This window comes from Pistacia vera, unplaced genomic scaffold (genome assembly GCF_008641045.1).
Source record: "Pistacia vera cultivar Batoury unplaced genomic scaffold, PisVer_v2 Contig223, whole genome shotgun sequence".
In the NCBI taxonomy this organism is placed as follows: Eukaryota; Viridiplantae; Streptophyta; class Magnoliopsida; order Sapindales; family Anacardiaceae; genus Pistacia; species Pistacia vera.
In genome coordinates, this window is record NW_022196028.1 from 3,440,742 (window position 1) to 3,463,306 (window position 22,565).

The 22,565-nt window shown below is 35.9% G+C and overlaps 1 protein-coding gene and 1 pseudogene across 1 annotated transcript; both read right to left on the bottom strand.

Annotated features, from left to right (window-relative positions):
• Positions 1-2,826: 2,826 nt before the first annotated feature.
• LOC116130577 (ran-binding protein M homolog) lies at positions 2,827-18,058 on the bottom strand. Its single transcript, XM_031416293.1, has 10 exons — positions 17,933-18,058; positions 12,049-12,067; positions 11,763-11,854; positions 11,017-11,062; positions 6,830-6,906; positions 6,197-6,359; positions 4,754-4,878; positions 4,633-4,687; positions 3,167-3,253; positions 2,827-3,081 (listed from the first exon to the last, which is right to left on the bottom strand). The coding sequence occupies exons 1-10, from the start codon at positions 18,040-18,042 to the stop codon at positions 2,854-2,856; spliced, it is 1,002 nt and encodes a 333-aa protein (XP_031272153.1). The 5' UTR covers positions 18,043-18,058; the 3' UTR covers positions 2,827-2,853.
• Positions 18,059-19,044: 986 nt separating this feature from the next.
• Positions 19,045-22,516, bottom strand: LOC116130578 (annotated as a pseudogene).
• Positions 22,517-22,565: the final 49 nt, after the last annotated feature.

Sequence of the window (22,565 nt, forward strand, 5' to 3'; positions counted from 1 at the left end):
TAGGTCATGATGTTGTTAAAGCGATCCAAAATTTCTTCAAGTCTGGAAAGATGCTTAGAGAGGTGAATTGTGCCATTATTGCTTTAGTCCCAAAGAATGAAAACCCCTCATCTTGTAGCGAGTTTCGGCCGATCTCATGTTGTAACACCATCTACAAATGCATCTCCAAGATTATGGCCAATAGAGTTAAAAAAGTTTTGCCTCAGTTCGTCAACAAAGCCCAAGCTGCCTTCGTGGGGGGGAGGAAAATTGTGGACAATATCCTCTTGAGCCAAGAACTTCTCCACCACTATGATAGGAAGTTGGCCAAAAGGGCTAGATGTGTAATGAAGGTAGACCTTATGAAAGCTTATGATTCTATAAGATAAGATTTTGTTATTAAAGCTCTAGAGTTTCTCGGGTTTCCTTTGAAGTTTATTGGGTGGGTAGAGGAGTGCATCAAAACTCCTAAATACTCCATAGCCGTTAATGGGGAATTAACCGAATTCTTTAGCGTTTCTAGAGGGCTTAGGCAGGGAGACCCTATCTCTCCTTATCTCTTTGTGATTATCATAGAGGTGCTATCAAGACTTCTAAATAGAGCAACGGCTGAACCTTCTTTGAAGCACCATTGGAGGTGCCAAGAGTAAACCTAACCCATCTTTGTTTTACAGATGATCTAATGATCTTTTGCCACGCGGATGAAAACTTTCTTGGCATTGTCAAGAAAGCATTGGATCATTTCACTTTTTGGGCGGGGTTAGAAGCAAACCCCTCAAAAAGCAACATTTTCTTCTCCGGGGTGAGTGAGGAGAGCAAACAAGCTCTCTTGCCGATCCTTGGGTATCAAGACGGAAAGCTACCAATGAAGTATTTGGGTGTCCCTCTCATAACCAAAAAGCTTTCCCTTGCTGATTGCAAACCTTTGGTGGACAAAATCTTGGCTCGCATTCAATCTTGGCAGAGCAAATTTCTCTCCTATGCTGGTCGGATAATTCTCATTAAAGCTATTCTTTTTAGCATTCAAGTTTATTGGTCATCTCCTTTCGTGCTCCCTTCAAAGATCCTCTATGAAATTGATGCTGAGTTAAGGGCTTTCCTATGGTCTGGGAGTGACATGAAAACCTCAAAGGCCAAAGTTGCATGGAAAGAGGTTTGTGCCCTTATTGAAGAAGGTGAGTTGGGGATTGTGAGAGCTAAGAATTGGAATAAAGCAGCCATGATGAGACATGTTTGGAATATTAATCAATTACGTAGTGGCTTCGGATGGGTTAAGTGGATCAAAGCAACCCACTTGACAAGGAAGAGCTTTTGGGAGATTCCTATACCTTTGGATGCTTCTTAGGTTTGGAGGAGCATTTTGAAGCTTAGAAGGGAAGCTAAAGAGTACATCAAAGCCATCATCGGAAATGGTCAAGCAACTTATGTTTGGCATGATAATTGGCACCTAAGAGGCCCTCTCAAGGATAGATATGGCAACCGCATTGTGTATGATTCGGGGCTACATCATCTTGCTAAGGTGTGTGAGATTTGGGATGAGACAAGGTGGAGATGGCCAACGGCTAATTCTTGGGTTTTGATGGACATGAAGGATTCTATCGACTTGGATCCAAAGGAGGGCGAGGACGTGGTTGTTTGGAAGCCTAATGCATCCGGTAAGTTCTCTATAAAATCGGCTTGGGAGGTTACTCGTGTGCACCAACACCGAGTGGAGTGACATCACCTTGTATGATTCCCAAAAGCTATTCCACGACACTCCATGATCACGTGGATGACATGTAAGGATCGGCTTCAGACCAGGGACAAACTGAAGGTATGGAATAGCTTCTAACAATGTGTGTTATTTTTGAAATCATGGGCAAGAAACAATCGATCATTTCTTTTTTGCTTGTCCTTTCACTCAAAGGATTTAGAACCAAATCCTTGAGCTCTCTTCTCTTGGGTATGTCACCCGGCCTTGGAACAATTATGTTGAGCACATAGCTAGTAGGTGGAGGAAAAATAAGCTAAAGTACTTTATAGGGAAACTAAGTTTTGGAGCCACTGTTACTCTATTTGGAGAGAGAGGAATAGTCAGATTTTTGGTGGGGAATGCAAGGATGCACATACTGTCTACAACTCTATCAAGAATGTGGTGAGGGAGAGAGCTATGGACCTTAACAAGATCATAAAGAATAACTACAATAGAGGACTTGCTGAGAAATGGGGTCTCCCCATGTCTATTTTTAAAACATCCCATGGGAGCTAATTATATGGTTTGTTGTTATGTGATGAGTTTTTTGTCGTGTAAGGGGATTTGGTTATATGACATCCCGGCTGGTGATTGTGCTAGAAGAGGCTACTTTGGCAATTGGAAGACTTGGGGTGTTGATTTAGCGCTATGTCTTCTTGCTAATGCTTATGCATATGGGTTTTGTATTCTGATACTTTTGAACCTAACCCATTGCATGTCCTGTGGTATGCGGCATTCATTGCATTCTTTAATCTCTGCTTGGTTCCATTCCTTTGACAAGAGGAATGGGAAAAAGAGAAGATTAAGGGTAGACTTAGATAGTATCATTCCTTGCTCCTAACCTAGGGATTGTCCTGAGGTAGGTTGACCGACTTTTAAGCCTTTTGTACATTATTTTCCCTTCCTATAAAAGCTTACTTACCCAAAAAAAAAAAAAAAAAAAACAAATATCAAACATTCCTTCATCTGATTGAAATGGGGCATATAGTAATCTGATTGAAATGGAGCATGTAGTACTCCTTACCTTGGCAAGGGCGTGGTGCCAAGTTAACAAATGTAAGTGTTCAACTGCAAATAAGTGTTCAACTGCAAATGATCTTTTTCATGAGCTTCAGTAATGTCTTCAAACATTAATACAATCATCAGAAAATTAGAGTTACTAGTAGGCAAAGAATTGGGCTCAGACCATTACAAAAGGAAAGTGTTAAGAAATCATTACTGAAATGGAAATCTGATCCGCTGAGAAATGAACGAAATTGGGCGATCAGATTTAAAAAGAAAAAGAAGATAACCTCACGTTGTGAATCTTCAAGAAGATAACCCACAGATAACTCTTGTGGCTTTTCATATGCCAGTAAAGCAACACAGTCCTACACATTTTTTTTTTTAATAATAAAAGTAGCTTTCACATAAGCAAACAACATTGTACTTACTGCCAAAAGACTTCTCTCATACCTGAACCAAATCAGCAAATCCAGCCAACCCAAAAATTTTTGCTAATTCAGTCCTTCCATACTTCACAGCCTCCTCTACTGCTCCAACCTGCATGCAACATGAAAAATCTAATTACATAATATCGAGTTTTTTAAAGTTTGATAAGACTTTAACCTGCACCCATTCCTCCCAATAGCTCTTCATCACTGAAGGCCAAAAGCTATAATAATTATGTAATATTACCAAAGATTTAGGGTTTCCTAACTAACTAAAAGAAGGGCCTATGAAAACATTTAACTTTTTTTTTTAAGCCATGAAAATGTTTATTAAAGTAGAATTGATTCGTAAAGAGGTGGAATAGCAATCCACAAAATAAAAGACCTGGGAGTTCAGAAATTAAGAGACTCCAGCAGCCCAATCCTTTTTGAGTTAAGAAAAAAGACATCCTTAAAATTACTTTATAACCTAAGAATGATCAAAGATGTGATCGTGAGAGTAATATAAATCTGGATAACCATGTGTGTTTAACAAGTTTTCAAATATGATATAGACACATTTTAAAGAAATATCATAAACTTTTTTCTATATTAATTTAGACGAAAAGGGAATTCGAGGCATGAGGGAATGCATTGAGATGAAGCCAAAATATGGAACTATTCCTTGCTAATAAAACAAAAAAAAAAATTCTAATATGAAGCTATTTGGTTGGTTTTCTGCAACATGAAGTCACTAAGAAACACAATAAGGAAGAAAATTATACCCGTACTAACTCGATACACTTCGATAGTGCAGTAGAAAACAAGTAGAAGATTTATCATCCTTCAGAAAGCAAAATTCACTGTTATAATTTGGATAAATTAAGTATCGTTCTTTTGGAAGGCACTGGCCTTCCAGTTTCACTAATAATCAGTCTTAGGAGAATAAAATGGCAAAGCACAGAAACTTGTTATCTAACACTAGTATTAGTTGTGGACTTTTTAGAACATGAAAACAAGTAAAGGGAAGAATTTCATTGCAAAAGCTATTGAACATGATTCATAACCATGATCTCAAAGACTTGGGATGCTTCTCTTCCCAAATCAATAAATAACAAATCCACCTGCAGCACTAGGTCAAATTTAAATCAAGAAAATGGGCACTGTAACTTCCTATTAGCATATGCACATATCCTAGAACAAAGGATGCTGATGCACAAAATAGCTCAGCACAATGAGCAGAGACAATCTGATCCTGCCAACATCCTCAGAATTTCTTCCTAACCTGAGCCCTGGGAAAATCACAAGGAACCTTGGCCTGGAGAAGTAGATAACATGCTATAATATTCTAGTTCTGCCAATAATTATGAACAAAAATTTTCACCAAGAACCTGACATGAAAATCCAATAACCAAAGCAGGGTTTGACCAATTAAATCCCGAATGCCACATACTAATGACAAACCAAGACAGTCACAATGGTGAAAGGAAAAGAACTGAGGCTGTGGAATACCTCCTCTTCAATGCTATAAACATCCTCTTCAATGTCATAAACAAATGTTATGCTGCTATAAAAAGACAAAACAAGATAAACAATAATGGAATCAGGTCAGAGATGTGCCTTATTAATTCACATACAAACTGCAGCATATTCATTTACAGCAAATACTCGGAATTTCAGAAAGTCTACCTGGACAATCCATGGGTACCAATTGTGCAATTTACAAAATGCAGTATCAATGTCACCACTCCTTATTAGCTTCATTCACAAAGAAAATGATTTAACCAAATCTACATCATATAACGACTAAACTGATGCTGTCCAGACACAAGGCAGATAGCAAAAAATAATCATCAGAACAAAATTTAATAACATCAACCTAAATTGGAGAAAATAATTGTGAAAGAGATGAACAAAATACCTTGGATATCATATAAGAGCTTTCTAAAATTAATTATGCAGAAAGATTAATCAACAAGATTGTGTGGAGGTCTGACTCTAAGAAACAGAGAAAAATAATATAACTAAAGATGAGCTACATTTGGAAGTCTCTCATAGTTCATAGATATAGCAAATCGGTATCAATGAGGTAATCATAAACTCTTTAAATATAAGAATACATAGATATACTCCGAATTGCCAACATCGCTGCATCAATAAGACTTTAATTTGTCCTGTTAAAATAATACCTTCCCACTAAGACAAATTGCATTAATTTCTTCACTTAAACATTGATTTTTTTAGGGCAATTTTCAAAATAATTTAAGACTTCCAACAACTTAACATGTCAAATCATTTGATTCAAGATTGGTCCAGTAGTTTCAAACAGAAAGTATATGAAACAGTTCCCACATAATTGCTCTTAGAAATTTTTTTCCATCATTTGACAACTAAGAAACCATTCTAACCGTTTAATTTCTCATATCTCACCAAACAGATAAATTATAGTGGACATACATTTTCAATATTCATCAGTTGAATGGACATATTAATGACTAGATTTCCTTGTACAGATATACAAGTCATTAATTACCAACTTCCCATATATTTGCCAATTCACCACATTTCTTGCCTACATTAATTACCTTGTACAGTTACACAAGTCATTAATTAATAACTTCGGACATTTCATCCAAATGGTAGAGCAAAATTAATTCTATATTGTATCATATGCTGAGATTGTCATTTTCTTCTGAATAATACCCTGGCTCAAACTTCTTTTCAAAGCTATGTACCTAAGATATGCTATTGGGTACATTTTCTAAAAGCATTCTGTCTGTCTAGTTGGCACAGATTCTTAGTTCATCTTTTGGATAAAGATGTTTTATGGGATGCAGTATAACTTCCAAATAACTTTAAAATAGTTTACTCCATATACTTTTAGCTTTCAGAAAAGGGATGAAGAAATAAATAAACAAAAAGTAAAGAAGCACAAACAAGTAGTCTACATAGGATTCAAAAAGTCAGGAATATACATATTCTTTCAATGAAAATTTCATAAAATTTAATTAAATATAAAATTAAAAAAAATTAAAAAAATGAACCTATCACTTTTATGAAAGAGTCAAAATCCTACTTGTCCAAGAGTCTTTCTCTGATTTAATGCATACGTGATGTCCTGTTCATCAACACCATTTTCTTGAGCAATAAAGACAGGAGGTACAGCACTTTTACTGGCCAAGTCAAATGAATGAAGTGTATCTTCATAGCCATAATGCAGTAAGTATGAGCAAACAAGCCTGCCCACCAAAAGTACAATAATCAATAATTCTAAAAATGGTAAAATATAATAATAATTGATCAAAGATATGGCAACATTAATCTCAGTCACCAATACACTAAAGGAAAGATTACATACTATAAAACCAAAGCTTGAGAAAACCTGGAAGGCAAAAGAGGAATTCAGAATTGTTGTGGAATTTCTGATGTGGGCCTCATTCAGATATTCTCTAGTTTCTTAACAGGATCTATTAGTCCTATTTTCTTTCTGATTCAGAAGTCTTATGCTGTTGGTTTAAGTCTTTCTATAATTTTTGGAGTCAGTTACAATTCTATAATTTATAGCTTCACTATAATGTACTCTAGTAATAACCCAAGAATTATTTAGCACTTGGTATCTTATGCATAGTTTAATAGAGACTTTCCTAGTCAAAGTCTGAATTGTAAATTTGCTGCTCAAGATATTTCTATAAGATTAGTGAAAACTTACTCATAACTAATATTTGGTGGTAGTGATATCTTTTCAATTGTCGTTTGTTGCTTCATCCTTTCCTGCGCTTCATATTCCTAACGATGATACAAAAGAGAAAGAGGTTAAACGAGATAAATATAAACGAAACATGGACTGAAGCACTTTTACTGATTAAAAAAATTGTCCAAGAGAAAAAAAAAAAAAAAAAAAAAAATTAAAGAAAACCCCTATTGTTTAATTCAAAAAATCCTCCATCTGAGAATTCAGCTTTATAATTGTAGGACATTAATCAGCGATGGAAATGAAGACAACAATGACCAGTATAGGGGATTAAATTGGGGATCACAAGTAAATGCATTCACAATTCCAACTCAAAATCTCACAATGATCAAAACTTTAGGATCATATTGCAAATTTCCTCCCAACAATTCCAAATATTTTTTTATTGTAGCTAATTAGTCATAGCAACTAGGAAATCAATCAGAAAACAAGTCTTTCAACCTCAAATTTACACGATTTATCTTGATTAAAAAGCACTGTCATCATCTCTTACCTCAAAAGCCACCTGATGCAGAAGAATATAGAAATTTTGGGATTTTGGTATTTAAATAGGGATTACCCTCAAGGTTTATTTAATTAACTTTATTATAAATGCTAATCTTCACTTTCATCTTTTATATAAAGTGGTTTGGTTACCTTTTCTTGTTAGTAACAGCTTTATAGTAAATACTATTTTATTATAAATAGGTGGATACATAGTATAAATCAATTGATATGAAAGATGATTCTCTAAAAGAGAAAGTGCAAATAAAAGGAACTTACTACTGGTATAAGAAGCTATCAAAAGAAAATTTTGATTATGTAAACTTCAATGATTGTGGAGAAATTAGTTATTTTATTACCAGGGCAGACAATGTTGTAGATAACATGAAAACAAAGCAATAGTTGTAACAAATATGGGTACAAGATAATATTAAAAGGAAAATTCTAAATAAAAAATAACAGAAAAAAAATTACAAATTCTCCTCTTCTAAATCTTTTCTCTCATTCTACAATTCCTAAATCTAGTACAAATGTTCTAGTTACTTGATGCCTTTTTTTTTACTTTGCGTTTGATTTGAGCTTGGGTAGTGTGGAATTTCATAAGTAGAACCAAAACCATGTCGCTTAGTTATTTGTTGAGGAATTTCCATATTTGTAATTAGTGGTGGAACTTTGGAGAGTAGTGGGTGGGTGCTGCGCTTCATGCAACCATGGCAGTGCATGCAGCAGCTTAGCAGCAGGTTTTTGAATTTAGAGCCAAAAAACAGTGCCATCTCTCAAGTAAAGAGAATGTGTGTGTGTATAGGACTCCAACTTGAAAGGCACCCAAAAATTCATTTTCGACTCTACAAGTGATTATCACTAATTGAAAAGACAACTAGAATTCATTTTTGACTCAAGTGATATCACGATGGAAAGTTAAAATCGGGAGGTGCTGCTTATAGTCAATTTCCTTATATACAAAAGCACTGATGAATAGTAGGATGTGGTAGTTCCCATTCAAATAAGAACTTTGAAGATCAAGCAAAGCTTGCTTCAAGGAAAATTTGACTAATGGATAGCTTTGATTTAAACAAACCCATTCGAAAAACTTTTGTAATAACCAGAGCAACTAATGAGGAATGGGTATTAGAAATTTCCAAAGAAGATTGAAAGACAGACTTAGAAGAAGAGATAAAAATTAAGTTAAAAAAAAAAAAAAAAAAAAAAAAAAAAAAAAAAAAAAAGAAGTTTTTTTTATGTTTTTAGCTTATAAGGCTAATGGACTTTACAATCAAATGATACTTTAAATTAAATTTTCTTCAATAGCTGCTAACATTTTGGGTTAATGAGTTAACCTAACCATCTTTCTATCTGCTTGGAATTAAATAACTTGGCTTTGGACAAGTTAGAATTAGGCCAAGAATCAAAGAAAAAACAACAAAAAAAAGACATCATAAGAGAAAAAGAGAAAGGAGGGACTATACGAATTCATGCCTTCAACAATATATATATATATATATAACCACTATCAAAGAATAACACCCTTTCTCCAAAGTTAGGTAGATGTGTTCGAATGGCTGATTGCACCAAATTCCGCCAAGAAGATGCAAACTATAAATGTTAATTTTTAGTTATCCTAAAAACATTAAAAATCCCAATAAACAAATTAGGAATCTTAACTGTCAAAATTTCACCTAAATGACCTATCCAATATATTTTGAATTTAAATCTTAACATTAAAACCCAAAGATGCTAAATCTAAATTACAAAGGAACTGAAACACATTGTAGTGTTTTCAATTCTAAATATTTTTTAAATCACATAAAAATTAATTATAAAGATTCAGAATGGGAGAACTGTAGTGACCGATTAAAGAAGTTTAGTTTTCAGGTTTTTGTAGATTCAAGACTTTATTTGTCCGTTTCTTTTAGTTAGTTTTTGTTTTGGTTGTATTGACTTGTTAATGATAGATATATGGTGGACAGCTTGTTCAATACTTCTTCAATTTATCTGAGTTTACTCGAGTTTCTTATAAATAATAATAACTAACAAAATAAAACAAATCAAAAAGAGCTTCTGGTCTGATAAATGAATATAACAATGGAATAATAATATTTGTATATTTTGAGCATAGAAAATGAGATGATGCAGAAAACATATTTCACATTTTATGGGCACAAGAAACATGGAAAGAAGAAACGAATTTGCAAAATAACCACCACTTAAGGATTTAAGTCTCACAACAATTCATAGAGTGTATATCAGTGCACAATTGAAAAAAATCATTCAAATCCAGCAGGACTAAATCTAAGCTCCAATAACAACTACACCAATGCAGTGGGTCTCTATATTCAGCAAACATAATATTTGATAGTTATTAACTGCTTAAACTGAGTATAAATAGAAATCAAGTTTTAAAAGGCATGAAGATGCAGATTACAAATGAAAAAGCTCTGAAACTGTTACAAAACCTTTCTATGGCATCCAAAGGTAAATTTTCAAAATATAACATGTTTGAGCTTCCTCCTTATCCACAAATACTTATGCAAGTACACACCAATATAAAAGCTTAAGGGAGGTAGGTACATTTTGGTCCCTTAAGTTTGTCCTAAGTGAGTTAGGTCCAGTAAATTCAGAAAGTAACAGTTTGGTCCTTGTTAGTTAACCTACCATTTACAATTTTTTGAGTCGCCCAAGAAAAGTGATAAGAAGTCTAAAATGACCCCATTTTGTCTTATGAGAATTAACTTAAAAAATTAACATAGTTATAAAATGAAATAAAAACTAAAAATGTTACAAAATTAAAGATTTAAAAAAAATAAAAAAGACCCCAACCCACCCACTTTGCCAATTTGCACTCCAACTCCATAATCAACATAAGTCACCTAAAAATCTTGAAAACCCTAATACATAATCAACATAAGTCAAAACTTGTGAATCCATAATCAACATAAGTCAAAACTTGTGAATCCGAAATCAACAAAGAGTTTTGTTTTTGTTTTTTTGGGTGTGAAATAATTTGTCTTGAGTGGATGAAATGGCGGGTAGGTTGCAAGGGCTACTACATGCGGGCTGTTGAGGTGGGGTAAGAGGGTGTGTTGCTTTGGGTGGGGTGGGGTACGGAGATGTGTTGTCGGCTTGCTAGAGGTGTTGGCTATTGGTTCACGGGTTTATACAGTGAGGGGGTTTGAGGCATGCTAGGATGGGGGATACTCTTGCATTAAAAAATTATTGCTAGCAATTTCATAGGCTGCTACAAATGGTTTGCGCTCTGTTGTGGTTGGGGCAAGGCTGCTATGAGGGGGGTGGGGCTGCTGCACAAGGATGGTGTGGGATGGAGGAGGGGGTGTGCTAGGAGGGAGGGTTGGGTGTATATTTTTAATATTTTTTGAACTTTTATAATTTTATTACATATTTTAATTATAAAAGATAATTGAATTACTAAAGTACCCTTACGCAGTTCATTTAATATAATGGCAGTTAGTAGTTATGGACCCAAGCGTTACTTTCTCAATCTACTAGACCTAACTGTTACTAGGTCAAACCTCAAGCACCAAAATGTAGTTTCCTCAAGCTTAAGGTTTAGGAAACACAGAAAACAGAAAGCTGTGTCATAAAAAAGAACAAGCTCATTACTAAAAGTAAAGAGGAAAAAATATATGACAGAAGAAGAGACTTGCCTTAAGATCAAAAGCAAATTTTTTTTGCCCAAAATCGACATGAACCCTGCAGGATTCAAATGAAACACATAAATTGAATAACCAAAGCCTCAGATAATAAATAGTAAATCTGATTACTAGAATAAGTATTAGGACAGGTAACAAGAGCAAACACGTTCACAGAATTGGATACTAAACAATCTTTATTTAGCTACACATGAGAGGAAAATGACATATGATACTTGAAATACAATACTAAGGGTCCATCTCAATTATGACATCTATACCTTATGTCAAGCATGGTATAAGAAAACAAGTATTGCACTCAACTCCATATACAGCCTAAAAATTTTTTTCACAACAAAAAAGGCCAAATGCCAGCTTCCTCCAAACATTTACAAAACTACAACAATTCATGATGTAGCTAATGATATGAGTACATGAAAAATTAAAGGCTAAAAATGAATCGTGACACGTTTTTACTGACAATTTAATAGCACTACGAAACAACTTATCAAGGACAAAGAACCATGAAATAGTGGTGCAATACGTAAAATAAACTAAAATGGTTTTAAAAAAATCAACCTACTAATAGCATCAAACTTAAATCAGTAGCTAATGATATGACATAAATCAGATGTCATACAAACTAAAACTGTTCAGTTATGATAAACTCCAATAATGCTTCTAGTTACAGAGTTGAAACAAGATATTGAAAAATGATCATAACAACGACCAAAAAGATATATGTGCCAACAGATAGTCACTTGTATTTAAGAAGAACATTCTGCTGAAGGATCTGAATGTTTGTTTTGGGTTTTCTCAATGCATAAAGCTTCTGGACAATGAAGTCAAAAACCTGCAAATAATGAAGATAGTCACAAGTCACAATGAATTTGTGCTCTGTTAGCAGACAAAGGTGCAGTGAAGAAAAGTTCACTGCATGGTCATTTGACATCATGTACTTCCCTATTCAAAACTATCATCATTGCTTATAAGAGAAGTCAAAATCTAAACCAGCTCGGGTGAACACCTGGGAACACCATTAACTACCTTTGAAACTGCTTTCTGCCTTAGGTTTTTTTTTTTTTTTTTTTTTTTTGTTAAGGTAATTATATTAAAAAAAAAAAAATGTACAAAAGCCTAATAAACGGCGACCAGCCTATTTTGGGACATGCCCCAAAAATAAGAATCAAAAGAAACAAGCCTACAAACGGCCATCCGCTCTTGGGGTTTATCTTAAACCACATAGGGAGATAAACACCAAGAAGAAAGCAAAGAGAACACCAAAAATTTTGCCTTCTTGGTGTTTATACTTAGTGAGAGAAAATACTCTCTCTTCTCTCTAGGATTAGAAACCAGCCCTCTTTCCATGTTTTTCTTCTCCACCCGCCACCCGTCTCTCCACCCTCATCCTCCATCCTCCACTTTTACCATTAAACATCACCTGTCCCTCTAACCTGCCACCTTCATCATTTCCATTACTTTTCATTTCACGTTTTCTTTCACCAACATGCACTTTGTTTATCTGTTTTTGTTAACCTTTTTAGTTTGTTACGTTTCAGTTCCTCTTTGTTGCGTTTGGGAGTTGTATTTGGGTTTAACTCAAGCTCCTTGGTTGTTTGTTCTCTTGGCCTTTCCTGTCTTCTCTTTTGCTTGTTGGTAGCTATTGTGGTGGAGCTGGTTTGTGTGGGCTGTTTCTTGCCTTGGCTGGATTAGGAAGGAGGTGGGTGGCCGGAGTTTGCTGGTTGCTGGAGTTGTTTTGTTTATTTTCGTTTTTTTGGAGTTGTTGTTTGATGTTGAAGTGAGGTAGGAGTAAGGGGCTGTTTGTGGTGCTGTTTTGACCGGAAATGTTGAGTGGGTGGGTGGTGTAGCCTTTGTAGCCGGATTCTTACTGGTCACCGGAGTATGGGTGCTTACATTGGCCGAACTTTGTTGTTTGGCTAGAGTGTTGTCTGCCATTTTGGGTTGTTGGTCACTAATAGGGTGGGATTGTTTGAATCCTTCCAATTGCTATCCATTGGTACCTTTCTCTCCCATTGGCTCATTTAGATTTTTGAGATTTTTTTCTTATCCACATTCTCTTTGGACTAGTTAAAAGGCTGTTTCATAAGTTTTTGCCATCTCACTTGTTTTTCATTAGCCCCCCTTTGATTTCCTTATCTCTTATCTCTTTGACTTCAAATTATGACAACTCACCAACTCTCCCCTCCACCCTCCACCTCATCAAACTCAAGCTGACTCATCATGCCACATCACCCAAGATGCACGTCAGCCTGCCACATCACTAGTCATGCCACATCACCAAAAATCAATTTTTTCCCTCCACTTCCCAAACCTTCCCAAAGCCATAGTTTACCTCCCGGTGGTCTTTTCCTTGTGAATTCTTTGAATACAAGTGAGGCAAAGAGTTCTGGTTGAGTGATTAAGGAGCAGCAAGTTGTGGGTGGAAAAGCGATAGATAAGGTTGGTGTGGAAATGTGCTGGTTGATTCAAAGGCGCCTCCAATTATGACCCATGGCGAGAAAGTGGTGGGACTATTGGGGAAAAGGTGAATCGGGAATTAAAGTCAATTGGTATTGCATCTTGGAGAAAACTTTTGTTTCGAAATCTAGTGCTCCAATGGAATATTTTACACTGGAAATCCTTGATGATGGGAGGAGGATAAGGGTTATACCTCCTAAAAAAGTTGCTGATTTGGGGAAGGATAAATGGGGAAATTGCCTCGTGGGATTTTTCCTCGGTGCCATTCTCTCTTGTGAAGGGTTTTATCGATAAGAATTGGAAGAGTTTCGACAAGGTGGTTATTGTCTTAAACGGGGTTGGGGGCTTTATTCTGAAATTTGATAATGAGAGTTCTAGGGATGAGGCCTTAGGAGGGGGCCCTTGGCATATTGGGGGGCAACCCCTTTTCCTCAAAAATGGCGTCTAAATTTAAAAATGGCAAGTGAAGGCTACTAGTATGCCCATTTTGGTCAAATTTAGCGAAGTGCCATTGGAGTTTTGGACTGCTAAAGGGTTGAGCTATGTTGCAAGCGCTATTGGAAAACCTCTCTACATGAATAACATTACGGATGCTGGGGATAGATTGGAGTATGCAAGAGTTTGTGTTGAAATCGACACATCTTCTTCATTCCCGAATTCAATGGAACTTGGCCTCCCAAATGGTGATTGTGTGAACATAGGGGTGGAGTATTCTTGGAAACAAAGGGTCTGCATTTGGTGTAGAACTTTTGGGCACAATTTGAAAGAATGTCACTTGGCCCCTAGAATTTAGAAGCAAGAGCATACTAGACCCTTAGCAGGTTTTCTCTAGCTTCAATAACTCTTACCGAGATATTCCCAAACTCCCTCTTGTTAAACACTTTTAATGCTTCTTTGACTCTTTTCAGTTTAGTAACCAATTGATACATAGGGCTACCCTAACTTCTTCTTCCCAAGTCTTACTAACAATGCTAATTAAACTTTCATGGTGAGCCCAAAAGTTGAAGAACCGAAATGGGATTTTCCTAGGTGAAGACATAACCCTACATTCAACAATACAAGGAGAATGATCCAAAAAGCTTAGGGGAAAGAAATTGGCTATGGAAATACCAAACACACTGCCCCAACTTTCATTCACAAGAGCTCGATCAATCTCAGTAGTAATCCTATGTTCCCCTTCTCTCATATTACTCCAAGTGAAAAAGTTACCCATAAACCGAAGGTCCTCAAGCCCAGTCTCATTACACATATTATTCAAGTCCGAAACATAATTTCTCCACCTATAAGAACCCCCAATTTTCTCATGCCCAAATCTCATCGCATTGAAATCACCCATGATATTTCCTCAAAATCTTAAGCTTTACCCATCAAGTCTCTCCATAATTCTTTCCTTTCCAGCAGACCATTAGAGCCATTGACAAATGAGCAAACAAAGAAGTAATTAGAGCCAAAATAACAACCTTACCATGAATGGCTTGAGTCGTAGATTGTATGATTTCAAACCTCACCAAACTAGGATTCCAAGCAACCCAAATTCTACCATTAGAGCAGCACACATAGTTATGAATTACACCTCATCCCATCCCCTAAATGTCAAGGACTTAGTAACCCAAAATTTGGTTCATGAACTCTAGTTTCCAAAATACCACAAAGCGCAATTTTATTGGAAGAGATTAGATGTCTAACCTCTTTTTGTTTCAAAGGGGAATTAAGACCCCTTACATTCCACGCAGCAAGCTTAATCATGGGACGACTTGGCATTAGGAGCTTCTCTCACCTTCCTGGCTAATCTCCTCCTTTGGCTTTTAGAAAGACCTCTATTTCCCTCCTTAATACCATCATTTTCATCGACTCGTATCAAATTTCCGAATCTCATAATCGCCGGTGAAGTAGACCCCATTCCACACCCTTCATGGTTTTCCATCAAGGGTCTTCTAGGTGGGGCTATTTCTCCTCTGTTGTCACCAGCACTCAAAACATTCAACCTCTTACTTACTTCCAATCCCCTCTCTTCTATGTTAGGAACACTCACCCCACATTCATTCCCCTTAACACACTTACCCTTATCATCACCCATACCTCAATTATAGACCCTGTTAAAATCAACCACGCTAGGAACATTAACCCCCATCATTTCACCCTTATCTTTTCCAATCCTACCTTCAACATTCTCATTACCTTCTTTGACACCCACTTCCCCATTATCCAGCATATTTCCCAAACTAAGAACCACAAATTGATTATTGGAGGGTTTTGTTTTACTAACCATGTCTCTCGACTCAATAATGGGCTGCTCTTTTTTGTGGCTAGAGCTCTCGCCCACATTCTCTCCTTGCACCACCACATCCTTTGACACATTCTCCTTCCTCTTAGTCACCATTTGCCATTCTTGGGTTAGAGTTCCTGTTCTTGGCACTTTCCTTCTCAACTCTTAGGGCCAAGTGACATTCCTTCAAATTGTGCCCAAAAGTTTTACACCAAGGGCAGGCCCTCAGTTTCCAATAATACTCCACCCCTATGTTCACACAATCACCATTTGGGAGGCCAAGTTCCATTGAATTCAGGAATGAAGATGTGTCGATTTCAACACAAACTCTTGCATACTCCAATCTATCCCCAGCATCCGTAATGTTATCCACGTAAAGAGGTTTTCCAATAGCGCTCGCAACATAGCTCACCCTTTTAGCAGTCCAAAACTCCAATGGCACTTCACTAAATTTGACCCAAATCGGCACACTACTAATGCCTTCACTTGCCATTTTTAAATTCGGACGCCATTTTTTGAGGAAAAGAGGCTGCCCCCCAATATGCTAAAGGCCCCCTTCCAAGGCCTCATCCCTAGAACTCTCATTATCAAATTTCATAATAAAGCCCCCAACCCCATTTGAGACAACACCGACCTTGCCGAAGCTCTTCCAATTCCTGTCGATAAAGCCCCTCACAAGAGAGAAAGGCAACCTTCTACCGAGGAAGAATCCCTCGAGACAATTTCCCCATTTATCCTTCCCCAAATCAGCAACCTCTTTGAGAGGTATAACCTTTATCCTCCTCCCGTCATCAAGGATTTCCGGTGCAAAATATTCCATTAGGGCACTAGATTTCGAAACAAAAAATTTTCTCCAGGATGCAATACCAATTGGCTTTAATTCCCCATTCACCTTTTCCCCAATAGTCCCATCTCCACTCACCACTTTCTCGCCATAGCTCATAATTGGAGGCGCCTTTGAATCAACAAGCACATTCCCATCACACATTTCCACACTTTTTTCATGAGAACCATTGATACCACCTGGGAAGATAATGTCACCCTCCTCATACAAGGAGCTGCTAGAACTCGGGGTCTTCACCATCTTGACTTGAACAAAACCAACCTTACCATTATCAATCGCTTTTCCACTCACAACTTTCAACTCCTTAATCACTCCACCAGAACTCTTTGCCTCACTTGCATTCAAAGAATTCACAAGAACAAGACCACCAGGAGGTAAACTAAGGCTTTGGGAAGGTTTGGGAAGTGGAGGGAAAAAAATGATTTTTTGGTGATGTGACATCTTAGGTGACGTGGCAGGCTGAGTTAGCTTGAGTTTGATGAGGTGGAGGGGAGAGATGGATGATTGGTTGTTGAGTTGTCATAGTTTGACGTCAAAGAGATAAGAGATAAAGAAATCAAAGGGGGACCAATGAAAAACAAGTGAGGTGGCAAAAACTTATGAAACAACCTTTTAACCAGTCCAAAGAGAATGTGGATGAGAAAAAAATCTCAAAAATCCAAATGAGCCAATGGGAAAGAAGGGTACCAATGGATAACAATTGAAGGGATTCAAACAATTCCACCCAATTAATGACCAACGACCCAAAATGGCAAACAACACTCTAGCCAAATAACAAAGCTTCGGCCAAAGTAAGAACCCACACTCCGGTGACCAGTGAGAATCCGGCTACAAAAGCTACACCACCCACCCACTCTATATTTCCGGTCAAAACAGCACCACAAACAGCCCCTTACTCTTACCTAACTTCAACACCAACAACAACTCCAAAAAAAGAACAACACAAACAATCCAACTCCGGCCACCCACCTTTTTCAAAAACCGGCCAAGCCAAGAAACAACCTACACAAACCAACTCCACCACAACAGCCACCAACAAGCAAAAGAGAAGACAGGAAAGGCCAAGAGAACAAACAACCAAGAAGCTTGAGTTAAACCCAAATACAACCCCTAAACGCAGCAAAGAAGAACTGAAACGTAACAAACTAAAAAGATTAACAAAAACAAATCAACAAAGCGCAGGTTGGTGAAAGAAAACGTGAAAAGAAAAGTAATGGAAATGATGAAGGTGGCGGCTTAGAGGGACAGATGATGTTTAATGGTAAAAGTGGAGGATGGAGGATGAGGGTGAGAGAAGGGTGGCGAGTGGAGAAGAAAAACATGGAAAGAGGGTTGGTTTCTGCCTTAGTTTTTCAAGCTCCGGCTGAACATCTTTAAGGGCTTTTGAAGTTCTAACCATAAGATCCACTTCAAAAAATTTCAGTTTCTTACTTAAGATCTCAAGTGTTCTCATGTACTCCTTGTTGACCTAAATGAAAATTCCACTGAAAATGTGTTAGTATGATGAAGGAAAGGAAAACCAGTAGCTTCCACATTAAATAGGATAACAAAGCAACATTTATGGTGAACAAGGAAATACTTGAGGACATATATGTGTGTGTGTGTATCCATGTATAAGGTGAAATTATGGAATTTGACCAATCATCATAAGTTACGATTTAAGAAATGAACTAAAAGGAACAAGTGAAGTCCAGATCTTTCAATAAATATGATTTAAGCTTTAGGGGCTAGGGCACTTCAAAGAAGAAAGAAGACTAAACAGACCAAAGGAGTACATAAAATATTTTATATCCATAAAAAGAAGAGATGAACATAGAGTTCAAAGGAAGGAGTGTTCAAAATAGAAATGAGCTAAAACAATCTTTTACAATCTTCAATTGGTTATATTTCAATTTCAGGTCTGCATCCCATCTAAAATCGATAAGACTTGTACATAGACTTCATGAAAACCCTAAAAACAAGTATTAGTATTGTAAAGCTTTTCCAAACGAATATGGTAACCAGTAAAACTTTTTTTTTTTTTTTTTTTTTTTTGGGTTAAGATACAGTATAATGTTTTTCGCTATACAATAAGGTGAACCATTGGTCCAACACCAGACGTACAAAACAACAGTGGTAAAAAAATGCCTCTACTCTACAATCTCAATACACAATTCAGCATCCAACATTACCGGACAAAAGCCCACCACTTTCCAAAGATGAAAAATAAGGAACCCTAAAATTCTTTAGTTAAAAAAAACCTATAAGGATATCAAAAGACAAGCTCTGCCCACAAGAAGGAAATCTCTCTTATAATTGCATCCTCCAGAATCCTTTTCCATCCATATTGCCCAAAGGGTTGCAAGAACTAACATCGCTATAGAAACATTTAGATTTTCTGCCCCACCAAAGCACAGAAATACTCTCAAATTAGGAATATGCAAGACTGATAATGACCCTCACCAACCTAGCTGCTCTAAAAAGATGACAACACAACTTCAGTGATAAGACAGATAATATTATTTATACTCTCCATCACCTTTACACACAAACACACCAGTGATGACATAAGTAAAACATGATACGTTTTTTTTATAACTACTATAACTCATGCCCTCCCGAGAAAAAGATATATTAAAATCTATATCGATCAAAAATTGAATCATGACAAGGACTTGCACACATAAACTTCGACCACATAAAGAGAGCACCACTAACCCAAGAGACCTTTAGGAAGAAAACATATGAGCAGTTGCAAAATAAAAATCATTTCCCTTAATGAGCAACAAATATTTAAGAAATTGAAACATAAGGTGCATATGAGAACAACAATTGAAACTTAGATTTTTGTATCCTAGTCAGTCCACATGTTGATAATCTACATGGCAATTGCTTTCTAATCAAAACAACCAAATAAAATATCAACACTTTTTTTTTTTTTGCAAATTCACGTGAAATAATTTATTGTAAGAGAAACAAAAAAACACTCAGAGGTCCCTCTATTAATCCTACCATATAAAAACAAAACTTTTCGGATGTGATATACAATTTTTTTTGTTTTTTTTGTTTTTTTTGTTTTTTTTGGAGAAGAAAGAAACAAAGAGAATACTATTGATTGAAACATTAATGACAGAAGAGTGAACAAATTGTCCACAAAAGTTAGGATCCATTTAGAGGATCACAAAAAAAAAAAAAAAAAAAAAAAACCCTATACAACAGAATGAAAGGCTCAAACAAAGCTCAGGACAATTCAAAAATCAAAGTCAATAGCACAAAATTAACCCAAAACCCCTTCCCATTGATTATCTTGCTTAATAAAGTACTTCAAAAGCATAAGATCTTTTTGTAGAACTACTGATGCTGTTACTCAATTAATTAACTATCTGACGAGCAGCATATTCTCAAAAATGATACTCATAGGCACAGAGTTCGTCCTTGTTCACCCCACACACACCAGGAAAAGGGAAAAAGGTAGGCACAAATATTTTAATAATAGAAGGCAAGGGTTAATATTTCCAATACAGAACACATATGCTACAAAATTCAGAGGACAAAACTAATTTTATTAAAATAACAGATGTGGATGTCGCTCCTTGACAACCATCACAGCCTCCATTAAGATTAAGGATAACAGCAGAATTTTCTGGGATACAAAACTTCCCCACTAGAAACCATACCTTGCGATTCTTCATCTTCAGACCCATATCCATTGACTTCTCCTAGAGTATTTTTATGTCTGAACTTATAGAACCAGTTTCAGACTGGAACACAATTTCTAAAAATGTTAGTAATCCTGATCATACAAGACCCAATTAAAACAAAGAACAACTAAACAACATTACCAAGACAACTAAAAAGCTAAGCAACAAACTGTAAATAAACACCAAGAAACCAATTTGAATAAATTGATGTAAGCAAAGAAGAATGAATGAGAGAGGATAATATTTGAAATATTCCTGAATGTTCTTATCCAAATAAATGAATAAAGCCTCTTATGTGCGATTCTCAAATCCTAATAATGCTTGTATCAAGGATCATTATTTTGGTATCATGTATGACACCAATGAATTCATATCCTGGAAGGGCTAAATTAGTGGACGGTCCTTTTCAGCATTTTTGTGTACAGTGGATGCTAGCTCTCAGAACTTGAACTATATATGTCACATTTAGCAGTGACTTTTGCTATTGCAACAGGCTTTTACCACTAGTCATGGGTATTGTGATATAAACAGAAAGTAAGACCATATTTTTAAAACTTCTTTCTTCGAGCAGCAGCAAATATGAAGCTAGTAGTTCTGTCAGCTTATACCGAGCAATTCTAGAAATAGCATCCCATTGCTAATATGTCGTGTGTCCTACAAAGTCCTTAACCTCCTGATTTTATTGTATGGAATGATTCAACAGCTATGACGGCAATAAGTATTTTAGCATCCAACATTCGTTGTTACACAGATTCCTGTCAAATACTCAACAAAGAAAATTTTAGCTTGCTCTTTTCCTCCTCAACTTGATAACAATTTGCAACCCATGACAGGTTCTACTACTAAAAATAGTTGACCGTATTGCACAACTTTATTATCACTTTTTCAGTTGCAAAGTTATATAAATAAGCATCAACTACTACATGAGAGGGTTCCATACAGCACTTACGAACTAAAGGTCAAACAGGAGTTTTAAATCACAACATTGGGAAAATACATAATGTTATCAGTCATATATAATTCTTGAACATCAGAACTTTACTATTCATTGAACTAGCAACTAGTAAATACTAAACATTCCTTAAAAGGGTAACTGTAATACTTTTATTCAACAGAACAAATAAAAGATGTTATCTCAAGACAGATGATTGCAAGTTTTTCTGGCTTGCCCAACAAGAATTAACATACCTGAAAACCGCTGAGAAGAGTCTCCATCTGTGACAAAATGGCATCGCAATCACAAATTTGATCATGAAGGGACACCAAGTTATCACTATCTTCAATATAATCCTGCAGCATTGGAAAAGTTCTAGCATCAATCAATAATAATTCATAGATGAAAAAAAAATTAAAGTATGATACAAGAAGATGATTAAAGAGCATCTCAGTTATACATAACCCTCACTGAGTGATAGGACAACACACAGAAATCGAAGATAAGGCACAAAGGCATGAATTGATTCAATACAATTTTTTATAAAAACATAAGATAAAACAACTGAAGTACTTTAAAAAAAAAAAAAAACAACTGAAGTACTTTGACACCACAGCATTACATACAAAGCATCTCAGCAAAGCAAAATAACCACGAACCTGAATAGAGTCCAACTCAACTTGGCGTAGATCATTCTCAACCCCCTTCGTGTACTCCCTTAGTGTTGTACCTACAGACAATATGTTTTCAACTACCTATATGAACACATAGACACACACCGTAAGGTATAAAATATGAAGTTTAGCAGAAAAACTATGGAAACAAATATAAAATATTAAGGACAGGATCGTGCAAACTTCATGTAGCAAGTACAAGAACATCATATAGTATGCAAACTCCAGACCAAACTAATCAGAAATGTAATCCAGACCCTTTATTCCTTTTTACTGATAAGTATTCTCAAATTGCTTAAAAAAATTAACTAGATAGTGCAATCTGTCACTTCCTATGTTACTCATTTAACAATTTAATTTTATACTGATACGATGATGATTCCTAACATTTGATAAAAATTTCAGTAACTAAAAATATCCAATTTAATAGTAGAAATTACTTAAGACACTAATAACAATCATAAAAATTATGTTACAAGATCAGTTGATATTTTAACAATACTAAGGAGTAAATGTCTAAAGTAGATTCTATAGACAGTAAGCTGGTGTACAGGCAATTTAACATTTTTCAATTGATAACAGATGGAGGTACTACAATGTATTAGGAAAGAGAACCAATATCAAAGCTATAACAGTCATTAACTATAAGGAAATCATCTGATTAATGGCTCTAGTAGCTACAACTGTA

Excerpts from the sequence above, each read along its gene's own strand:
- LOC116130577 (XM_031416293.1), bottom strand. The coding sequence starts at position 18,042 with ATGAGAACACTTGAGATCTTAAGTAAGAAACTGAAATTTTTTGAAGTG. Across the intron at positions 6,907-11,016 it reads AATTTGCTTTTGATCTTAAG|GAATATGAAGCGCAGGAAAG; the intron begins GCAAGTCTCTTC and ends TATCATCGTTAG. Across the intron at positions 3,082-3,166 it reads GATTTGCTGATTTGGTTCAG|GACTGTGTTGCTTTACTGGC; the intron begins GTATGAGAGAAG and ends AAAAATGTGTAG.